Source organism: Triticum aestivum, chromosome 3A, assembly GCF_018294505.1.
Source record: "Triticum aestivum cultivar Chinese Spring chromosome 3A, IWGSC CS RefSeq v2.1, whole genome shotgun sequence".
In the NCBI taxonomy this organism is placed as follows: domain Eukaryota; kingdom Viridiplantae; phylum Streptophyta; class Magnoliopsida; order Poales; family Poaceae; genus Triticum; species Triticum aestivum.
In genome coordinates this window covers 502,886,509-502,898,443 of record NC_057800.1, presented here as the reverse complement: position 1 = coordinate 502,898,443, position 11,935 = coordinate 502,886,509, and the positions used below count along the sequence as shown (strand labels likewise).

General features: G+C 45.4%; 1 protein-coding gene across 1 annotated transcript; it reads right to left on the bottom strand.

The window, feature by feature from the left end:
- Positions 1-7,174: 7,174 nt before the first annotated feature.
- LOC123061867 (wax ester synthase/diacylglycerol acyltransferase 11) lies at positions 7,175-11,649 on the bottom strand. Its single transcript, XM_044485150.1, has 7 exons — positions 11,052-11,649; positions 9,754-10,386; positions 9,579-9,645; positions 9,428-9,501; positions 8,364-8,582; positions 8,128-8,265; positions 7,175-7,648 (listed from the first exon to the last, which is right to left on the bottom strand). The coding sequence occupies exons 1-7, from the start codon at positions 11,307-11,309 to the stop codon at positions 7,487-7,489; spliced, it is 1,551 nt and encodes a 516-aa protein (XP_044341085.1). The 5' UTR covers positions 11,310-11,649; the 3' UTR covers positions 7,175-7,486.
- Between the last annotated feature and the right edge of the window lie 286 nt (positions 11,650-11,935).

Sequence of the window (11,935 nt, the reverse complement as noted above, 5' to 3'; positions counted from 1 at the left end):
TGACAAACTATCATTGTGGTTTTGATGCGTAGGTAAGAACGGTTCTTGCTCAGCCCATAGCAGCCACGTAAAACTTGCAACAACAAAGTAGAGGATGTCTAACTTGTTTTTGCAGGGCATGTTGTAATGTGATATGGTCAAGACATGATGCTATATTTTGTTGTATGAGATGATCATGTTTTACAACCGAGTTATCGGCAACTGGCAGGAGCCATATGGTTGTCGCTTTATTGTATGCAATGCAATCACCCTGTAATTGCTGTACTTTATCACTAAGCGGCAGCGATAGTCGTAGAAGCAATAATTGGCAAGACGACAATGATGCTACGATGGATATCAAGGTGTCGCGCCGATGACGATGGTGATCATGACGGTGCTTCGGAGATGGAGATCACAAGCACAAGATGATGATGGCCATATCATATCACCTATATTGATTGCATGTGATGTTTATCTTTTATGCATCTTATTTTGCTTAGATCGATGGTAGCATTATAAGATGATCTCTCACTAAATTTCAAGGTACAAGTGTTCTCCCTGAGTATGCACCGTTGCGAAAGTTCGTCGTGCCGAGACACCACGTTCACATACAACGAGTGTATGCCAGTTTTGCACATGTAGAATACTCGGTTTAACTTGACGAGCCTAGCATATGCAGATATGGCCTCGGAACACTGGAGACTGAAAGGTCGAGCGTGAATCATATAGAAGATATGATCAACATATTGATGTTCACCATTGAAAACTACTCCATCTCACATGATGATCGGACATGGTTTAGTTGATATGGATCACATGATCACTTAGATGATTAGAGGGATGTCTATCTAAGTGGGAGTTCTTTAATAATTTGATTAACTAAACCTTAATTTATCATGAACTTAGTACCTGATAGTATTTTGCATGTCTATGTTATTGTAGATAGATGGCCCGTGTTGTTGTTCCGTTGAATTTTAGTGCGTTCCTTGAGAAAGCAAAGTTGAAAGATGATGGTAGCAATTACACGAACTGGGTCCGTAACTTGAGGATTATCCTCATTGCTGCACAGAAGAATTACGTCCTAGAAGCACCGCTAAGTGCCAAACCTGCTGCAGGAGCAACACCAGATGTTATGAACGTCTGAAAGAGCAAAGCTGATGACTACTCGATAGTTCAGTGTGCCATGCTTTGCGGCTTAGAACCGGGACTTCAATGATGTTTTGAACGTCATGGAGCATATGAGATGTTCCAGGAGTTGAAGTTAATATTTCAAGCAAATGCCGGATTGAGAGATATGAAGTCTCCAATAAGTTCAACAGCTGCAAGATGGAGGAGAATAGTTCTGTTAGTGAACATATACTCAGAATGTCTTGGTACCATAACCACTTGACTCAACTGGGAGTTAATCTTCCTGTTGATAGTGTCATTGACAGAGTTCTTCAATCACTACCACCAAGCTACAAGAGCTTCGTGATGAACTATAACATGCAAGGGATGAATAAAACAATTCCCGAGCTCTTCGCAATGCTAAAGGCTGCGGAGGTAGAAATCAAGAAGGACCATCAAGTGTTGATGGTTAACAAGACCACCCGTTTCAAGAAAAAGGGTAAAGGGAAGAAGAAAGGGAACTTCAAGAAGAACGACAAACAAGTTGCTGATCAAGAGAAGAAACCCAAGTCTGGACCTAAGCTTGAGACTGAGTGCTTATACTGCAAACAGACTGGTCACTGGAAGCGGAACCGCCCCAAGTATTTGGTGGATAAGAAGGATGGCAAGGTGAACAAAGGTATATGTGATATACATGTTATTGATATGTACCTTACTAATTCTCACAGTAGTGCCTGGGTATTTGATACTGGTTCTGTTGCTAATATTTCCAACTCGAAACAGGGACTACGGATTAAGCAAAGATTGGCAAAGGACGAGGTGACGATGCGCGTGGGAAATGGTTCCAAAGTCGATGTGATCGCAGTCGGCACGCTACCTCTACATCTACATTCGGGATTAGTATTAGAAATGAATAATTGTTATTTGGTGCCAGCGTTAAGCATGAACATTATATCTGGATCTTGTTTGATGCAAGACGGTTATTCATTTAAATCAGAGAATAATGGTTGTTCTATTTATATGAGTAATATCTTTTATGGTCATGCACCCTTAAAGAGTGATCTATTCTTTTTAAATCTCGATAGTAGAGGTACACCTATTCATAGTATTGAAGCTAAAAGATGCAGAGTCGATAATGATAGTGCAACTTATTTGTGGCACTGCCGTTTAGGTCATATTGGTATAAAGCGCATGAAGAGACTCCATTCTGATGAACTTTTGGAATCACTTGATTATGAATCACTTGGTACTTGCGAACCGTGTCTCATGGGCAAGATGACTAAAACGCCATTCTCCGAAACTATGGAGCGAGCAACAGATTTGTTAGAAATCATACATACTAATGTATGCAGTCCAATGAATATTGAAGCTCGCGGCGGGTATCGTTATTTTCTCACCTTCACAGATGATTTGAGCAGATATGGGTATATCTACTTGATAAAACATAAGTCTGAAACATTTGAAAAGTTCAAAGAATTTCAGAGTGAAGTGGAAAATCATCGTAACAAGAAAATAAAGTTTCTACGATGTGATCGTGGAGGAGAATATTTGAGTTACGAGTTTGGTCTTCATTTGAAACAATGCAGAATAGTTTCGCAACTCACGCCACCCGGAACACCACAGCGTAATGGTGTGTCCGAACGTTGTAATCGTACTTTACTAGATATGGTGCGATCTATGATGTCTCTTTCTGATTTATAGCTATCATTTTGGGGTTATGCTTTAGAGACGGCTACATTCACGCTAAATAGGGTACCATCTAAATCCGTTGAGACGACTCCTTATGAACCGTGGTTTGGCAAGAAACCAAAGTTGACGTTTCTTAAAGTTTAGGGCTGCGATGCTTATGTGAAAAAGCTTCAACCTGATAAGCTCGAACCCAAATCGGAGAAATGTCTCTTCATAGGATACCCAAAAGAGACATTTGGGTACACCTTCTATCACAAATCCGAAGGCAAGACTTTTGTTGCCAAGAATGGATCCTTCCTAGAGAAGGAGTTTCTCTCGAAAGAAGTGAGTGAGAGGAAAGTAGAACCTGATGAGGTAACTGTACCTGCTCCCTTATTGGAAAGTAGTTCATCACAAAAAATGGTTTCTGTGACACCTACACCGATTAGTGAGGAAGCTAATGATGATGACCATGAAACTTCATATCAAGTTACTACCGAACCTCGTAGATCAACCAGAGTAAGATCCGCACCAGAGTGGTACGGTAATCCTGTTCTGGAGGTCATGTTACTAGACCATGACGAACCTACGAACTATCAGGAACCGATGATGAGCCCAGATTCCGCAAAATGGCTTGAGGCCATGAAATCTGAGATGGGATCCATGTATGAGAACAAAGTGTGGACTTTGGTTGACTTGCCCAATGATCGGCAAGCCATCGAGAATAAATGGATCTTCAATAAGAAGACAAACGCTGATGGTAATGTTACTGTCTCCAAAGCTCGACTTGTTGCGAAAGGTTTTTGAGAAGTTCAAGGAGTTGACTACGATGAGACCTTCTCACCCGTAGTGATGCTTAAGTCCATCCGAATCATGTTAGCTATTGCCGCATTTTACGATTATGAAATTTGGCAAATGGATGTAAAGACAGCATTCCTGAATGGATTTATGGAAGAAGAGTTGTATATGATGCAACCTGAAGGTTTTATCGATCCAAAGGGTGCTAAAAAGTGTGCAAGCTCCAGCGATCCATTTATGGACTGGTGCAAGCCTCTCGGAGTTGGAATACATGTTTTGATAGTGTGATCAAAGCATATGGTTTTATACAGACTTTTGGAGAAGCTTGTATTTACAAGAAAGTGAGTGGGAGCTCTATAGCATTTCTAATATTATATGTGGATGACATATTGTTGATTGGAAATGATATAGAATTTCTGGATAGCATAAAAGGATACTTGAATAAGAGTTTTTCAATGAAAGACCTCGGTGAAGCTGCTTACATATTGGGCCTCAAGATCTATAGAGATAGATCAAGATGCTTAATTGGACTTTCACAAAGCACATACCTTGACAAAGTTTTGAAGAAGTTCAATGGATCAGGCAAAGAAAGGATTCTTACCTGTGTTACAAGGTGTGAAATTGAGTCAGACTCAATGCCCGACCACTGCAGAAGATAGAGAGAAAATGAAAGATGTTCCCTATGCTTCAGCCATAGGCTCTATCATGTATGCAATGCTGTGTACTAGACCTGATGTCTGCCTTGCTATTAGTTTAGCAGGGAGGTACCAAAGTAATCCAGGAGTGGATCACTGGACAGCGGTCATGAACATCTTGAAATACCTGAAAAGGACTAAGGATATGTTTCTCGTTTATGGAGGTGACAAAGAGCTCATCATAAATGGTTACATTGATGCAAGCTTTGACACTGATCCAGACGATTCTAAATCGCAAACCGGATACGTGTTTATATTGAACGGTTGAGCTGTCAGTTGGAGCAGTTCTAAACAAAGTGTCATGGTGGGATCTACGTGTGAAGCGGAGTATATTGCTGCTTCGGAAGCAGCAAATGAAGGAGTCTGGATGAAGGAGTTCATATCCGATCTAGGTGTCATACCTAGTGCATCGGGTCCAATGAAAATCTTTTGTGACAATACTGGTGCAATTGCCTTGGCAAAGGAATCCAGATTTCACAAGAGAACTAAGCACATCAAGAGACGCTTCAATTCCATCCGCGATCAAGTCTAGGTGGGAGACATAGAGATTTGCAAGATACATACGGATCTGAATGTTGCAGACCCGTTGACTAAGCCTCTGTCACGAGCAAAACATGATCAGCACCAAGGCTCCATGGGTGTTAGAATCATTACTGTGTAATCTAGATTATTGACTCTAGTGCAAGCGGGAGACTGAAGGAAATATGCCCAAGAGGCAATAATAAAGTTATTATTTATTTCCTCATATCATGATAAATGTTTATTATTCATGCTAGAATTGTATTAATCAGAAACTTAGTACATGTGTGAATACATAGACAAACAGAGTGTCACTAGTATGCCTCTACTTAACTAGCTCATTAGTCAAAGATGGTTAAGTTTCCTAACCATAGACATGAGTTGTCATTTGATTAACGAGATCACATAATTAGGAGAATGATGTGATTGACTTGACCCATTCTGTTAGCTTAGCACTTGATCGTTTAGTTTACTGCTATTGCTTTCTTCATGACTTATACATATTACTATGACTATGAGATTATGTAACTCCCGAATACCGGAGGAACACTTTGTGTGCTAACAAACGTCACAACATAACTGGGTGATTATAAAGGTGCTCTACAGGTGTCTCCGATGGTACTTGTTGAGTTGACATAGATCAAGATTAGGATTTGTCACTCCGATTGTTGAAGAGGTATCTCTGGGCCCACTCGGTGATGCACATCACTATAAGCCTTGCAAGCATTGTAACTAATGAGTTAGTTGCAGGATGATGCATTACAGAACGAGTAAAGAGACTTGCCAGTAACGAGATTGAACTAGGTATTGAGATACCGACGATCGAATCTAGCACTGGACACTAGATTAATAGGTTAGTCCAAAAAATAATATAAAAGTGCACCAAAATCATATATAATTGATGTTAACATAGCATGAATGCTTCAAAAATTATAGATATATTGGAGATGTATCACTTACAAAGAGTGTGCCTCTCCCACGGTAGTTTGCTCCGAGCCTTCGAATGCCATCCGTTCAGTCTGGCCAAGCGATCTGAAATTTTCCAGTTTTGTACATGCCGGAGCCTCTGAGATGGTCACTTTGGAGCTTCCAAGCCTTGTTAATAAGTTATAACGGTCAGATTCCTGGTCCAGTCTATTTATAACCCCACCTATCCCACATGTTCACTCGAAGCAAACTCCACTCATATCATCTGGTCCGAGAGAGAGACCCCCCCCCCACACACACACACCTCCTTGAGCTGATTTGAAAGGGATTTGTAATCCAATCATCCAAGCCAATCATTTGAGATCTAATCCATCTCTGTTTTCCACTCCTACTTCTCTAAGAGTATGTTTGGATGATTACCAAAACTTACTCTACCATTTTTTGGTCAAGTCTACACTATTTGCATGGTTGCTAGTATTTGGCATGCAGGTGTCTCTCTAGCCATTCTAGTTCATTCTTCTTGCTTATGTTGGTCAATTCATGAGCAATCAAATTGTCAACTAAAATTTTGGCTAACAAAATATTTGATAGACGCATGTAGAACCAACATACTTCTAGAGCTCCATTATTTAGTACTATCACACTATGAGTTTATCCTGTAGTGACGTGAATTCACAGATCAAGAGGTGTGTATCCTTGGGATTGTCCCTTCCGAAACAAGGTGACCCATATAAGATGGGAGGATGTACCACACCCTTCTCTTGAGTAACCCGATGTCAGTTTAGGCCATGGTGAGCAATTGCATAGGTCGTTGTCAGGATCGAGGTTTAAGGACTAAAGTGAGATAAATAGTTCTGAAAATTCTATCCAACCTTAAGGTTGGCAATTTTTAGAGAAACACAAAGAAGACTAAACAACCCAAAAATAATAATAAGCGAAGCTACCAATGGTACTAGACATCGGAAGATTAAAAACTATAAGTAATAAGAGGCAGGGTTAAGATAAGTCAAAACACTTAAGAAGCGCAGATGTTTTCTCCATCGTTTAGATAGTTGGCGTTATTCTATATCCATGTTGGTTGACGCTTCGACAATAGATTTTAGAATGACAAGGATCCCAGTTGTGTCTCCCACCTAATGACTCACCGAGCATAACCAACCTATTCCATCATGACTTGCACCTTGCACCAAGAAGTTTCACGAAGAAGTAGATCTTGTTAGGACACACAATACGCTACGCAGGCGCGAAACAAAAACAATTCCTACTGCACGAACCAGAAACATGACGCGGTTAAGATGACACCACCATGAAACAACCAAAAGACATGTATGAACCAACCGGGAGACGCCCCACCCCCTTTGGGGGTGGGCACACCGGTGACGATGCTGATGAGGGGAGACAGGGGGGAAATGGCCTCTGCACGATCTACTTCAGATCCGATCTCTCGGGTTTTCAGGATTTTCAAATGATGCACTACTTCATAGTCTGTACACATAAGCTTTGTTTTTTTGCATGAAGAGAAAGCATCCAACTCTGTTTCTTACACGTAATGTTCATCACAGATGGTCGATCCCCACAACGCTGCAATTGTAGCAATACATGAATATTTGGAAATACCATGGTCAGTCCTTACCAATGGAAGAATACATCAAGAAGAAAATCTATGATCGAGCCCTGCCATTGTAATACTAGCTACGTCGAGAATCTTTGGATTTTTTTTTATAGGCTAGTTTAGCCTACCAAAACGACTTATATTTAGGTATGAAGGGAGTACATTCTACTGAGCAACATCCTTATGTGTGTCTTGTGTTTTTTGCTGAAGCTGCCTCCCGAATGAGCTTGAGAGACACGGCAAAGTCATCCAGAAGCTCATGAGCATCCGGAAACTGTTCCTCCTCTACTGCTAGTACTAGCTTGATAATGTTCATGTAACTCTGATAATGCATGGTCAGTGCCTGTAGTACACATCAAAGCCAAACCAAAGGATTAATAGTCGACGGACATCACATTTCCGGACAAAATTAAGCGACCCGTGGTATTCCATGAAATAACTGAAGACATTTAACCAAGCCAGCAAATTAAGGGCCTCTTTGATTCACAGGTTTTCAAAAACATGGGAATAGAAAAAGTATAGGATTGAAGTGTCATGCCCACTTGAATCCTATAGGATTATCAAGGAGTGTTTGATTTCACGGGAAAAACAAAGAAACTGTAAAAAGAGGTTGGAGCGGATGTTAGATTTCCAATGAAATGTAGTACAAAAGATTCCATTGGAAAAATTCCTATGGGATTCAATCCTATGAATCAAAGGACAAACTTAGGAAAAATTTCAAAGGATTTCAATCCTCCGGAATTCCTATAGAATTCCTTTGAATCAAAGGAGCTCTAATCCGGAAAACAGTGAACTCTGTCGTCAAGCCTGAGAACAACTTACATGTGGGTGGCCATAGACGCTGGGGGCAATGTAGACAATCGGGTGGCCGTAGAACACCACCTGCTCGGTTGGACCGGCCATGTTGGAGAAGGACAGGGTGGTGTTCCTCATCATGCCGTAGCACAGAGAAGCTGCTGCCTGTAGAATGTTCAGTTAGCGGCTTAGCCTTGAGCCCTTGATTCACACCTTGATCATTGTAAGAATGTATACGATGGATCAACACTGCGTATTCGCACCTTGATTCCAAAGATTTTCATGATCATGGACGCACTCCAGTAGGTGAAGATCGATTCCATGGAGCTCTTCTTCCTGCGCGCGACCTTGGTGGCCTTCCGGACGTACTCGAGAGGGTCGTCGTCGTGCATGGCTATGTGGAACGGGAGTATCATGTAGCCAAGCCGATTCCCCCACTCGGCGCCGTTGTCCTTGCCGGACTGCATCATCGTAGCCAGTGCCTACGCCGCCGCAACACACATTAATCAATGAGGTGGACATGGACGACTAAGCACAAATTATCAGTGAGGACATGGATGGGCTACGGATGGCATTTCTGTCCATGGGTATGGGTACTCGTGGGTACCCTACCCGAAAACAATGGGTATGGGCAAGACTTGAAAAGATTTTCTACCCACGGGTAATGGGTACCCATACCCGCAAAATATATGGGTAGGGCATGGGTAAGAAATTGTGTCTATGGGTAACCCAATGAATACCCAGACAAAATTAATAAATGGAAATAACTCCTATAACATGTGGGGTTAACATCCAACTCATATGGTCCAACCCTAAATCTCGTATTCCTTAAACAAGTCATAGCTCATAGGCTCATAATCACCTGCTCGTCATTCCTCATACGTCCTATGTGACTCCTCAAAAAGATGAAATATTGACTCTTCGCTACCAGACTCTTGTCGAACACTCGATCCAGTGATCCCCAATTCCCACCACCGCCTTCCACTGTGTCGGCCTTCCACCAACCGCTGCTCATACTTCCCTGATGCCTCCAAGTGGCCACCCACTGGAGGAGGCCACATACGTGCTATACTACTCTACCATGATCACTTGAATTTTGAACTCATTTCTCTACTTCTTAATAATTTGAATGCTATATATTGTACCCAATGGATACCCATTGGGTATAGGATACCCGATGGATATGGGCATGGGTGTCAGTTTATACCTAGGGGTACTGAAGTGGGTGGGTATAAAAAGTTTCTATGGGTATGGGTTTGGGTAGAAGGAGGTTGTACCCGCCCATACCCTACCCATTGCCATCCCTAGTGCTCGCCGCCGCGCTTACATGTAGACCGGGCGTCTTCCTCAGGTTCACAAGAAGAGTGGACCGCACCTTGATGCTCTTTCTACCACTTTCTCCTGAAATTATTTTAAGTCTGGTTAATTAAAAAATATCAACAAGACAACTAGGTAAAATTACTTGAGCTCGCCCTCACCTGTTTTCCGAAAATAAAACCGAGACAATGCCGCAGAGGTCACCCCAAGCAGCACATCGTTCACCGTCTGCAGAGAGGGATCGCAATCCAGCAAGTTAATCGATCACATAACTCATCTTTCAGAGGAAAAGAACTCACAATCGAATGTGTAGCCGGGATTTGAGGATCCACGTACGCAGTTCATGGTGTTCTTGACGTACTTGACGTCGTCGAGGCTGAGCGTGCGGTTCACGAAGCGCTTGGGCCGGAACTCCACGCCCTCCGCGCCCTTGAACAGCGTGGGCGGGTCGCGCAGCATCGACGTCGCCGTCGCGGAGAAGCACAGAATGTCCACCAGCGTGTGCCACGCGAGCAGGAGCAGCGACACGACCCACGCGGCGAGGGCCGCCAGGGCGCCCCATGACGACGGCGCGAGCAGCGGGCCCGAAGGCAGGGCGTACACGGGGCCAGAGCGACGGGGGGCGGCGGTGGCCGGCAGCTCCGGCAGCGCGTCCGGGTCCGCGGCGCGGCGGGTGCAGGCGATGAAGAGGGACAGGAGCGAGACGCCGTCGCCGACGGAGTGGTGCACGCGGAGCACGACGGCGGCGTCGGCGTCGGAGGTGGGGAAGTCGAGGACGTGCAGCTCCCAGAGCGGGCGGGAGTGGTCCATGGGGCGCGTGGACAGAGACGACACGTAGCTCTCCAGGGCCCTGTCTGGGTCTGCCGACGTGCCGGTGGGCTCCAGGTCCGGGACGACGACGTGGTCGTCGAGGTCCACCGTGGTCCGGACCCACTTGGGCCTCGCGTCCTCCTCCAGCTCGTCCATCACCTGCACGCACGGCATGCCATGCGTAAGAAGAGTACTGAATTTTTGTGTTTCTTTTGGGTCATCTATTTTGGAAGCCTGCCAAGCTCAGAAATGAGGTTTGGTTTGGTTAATCTCACGACACGTTAATCAGATGCAGTGATTGAACTAGGCGCGAACGAATGGGAGGCTGCCAAGCTCGTAGTACTTGATTGGATCATTTTGGATCGATCAGTCGATGTACAGAATCAGAAATCACATCATGCGGTTCGGACGGCAGAGAGAGGTTTCTTAAGGCACACGGAACACATGACATTACTGCAGATTGCAGGACCAATTAATACACTGAACTATCACAACTTATTACCGATGAGCCCAACTCGGCAACTGTATCTCGAAAGCTCACTACCGAACTTCCGAACCAACAGGAAAAGTTCAACCAAGAACGCTAGCTCATTAGTGCTAGCTGTTAGCACTCGCTTTCTCCTGTACACACCCAGTGATTGGGTCGGCTGAAGCAGCAATGGTACTTGGGAACGAGGAACAGTACACATTCGGTAGTCTGTACTCTAATCTCCAAGTGAACGCTGGTGCAACACGATCATTCTACGCACGGCACATCAAAACCATGGTGGTCCAAGAATGAATCAAGACGGAAACGGAACGATGGCGGGAGCACGCGTGCGTACCTGGATGCTGCAGAAGCGGGGGTGGCGCGCAAGGGTGGCCTCGAGCCCGGCCCGGACGGCGGCCAGGTCGACCCGCGCGCCGAGGCCGAACACGGACACGATGTAGCAGCTGAAGTGCGGCTCCCGGAACAGCCGCCCCGTCGGGCTCACCGGCTCCTCGCGGCCCTCGCCCGTCTCCGACTCGGCGCGCGTCGCGTCTATCGCCGGCGGCCGCTTCCGCAGCGCGCTCCCGCGGCGGCGATCCATCCTTTCCGTCATTACTACGTGACGGGGCGCGTCCGTGCCTGCGGGCAGGTCCACGCCCCTTATGTAGCCGTGACGCACGGCGCGCGGGACGGTGGCGGTCGTGGCGGGGCGGTGCGCCGGTGCGCGTGCTTGGACGCGACGCGCGCGCGCGTCGCTGACCCCCGTGAGTTTGTTTTTTTTGTTTCTTCAGGAAACATTTATGTTGGCTTCCGTGTGAGCTTTGAGGGAAACTTCCGTCTGCCGTCTGCCTCTGCTCGGGCGCCGGAACGTGCGAGACTCCTGCCGGGGTGTGGTTTTGACTGGCTGAGCTCTGATTTCGTTTGTGGTAGCAAGGCCGTGCCGACCGAGCAGCGCAGGTTGGAACTGGCGCGAAAGTCACCCGCTGGCTTGGCGATGTACTACAGCGCTGCGCAGAGCCTGATGGGAATCTCCACAGTCCGCACGCGACCGGCTTTGATGGTTATGCTTCCTTGAAGCGATGCATTTGATCGGCGGTGTTGTGCACGTCTCTCCTTCCAATATAACCGGCGATGATCGACCGTCTCACCCCCTAGGGAACGCTGACGTGGCAGCCACATGTCATTCTTTTTCTCTCTCACCAGATCGTTTTGGCCTTAACTGGTTGGCAAATTTTAGCA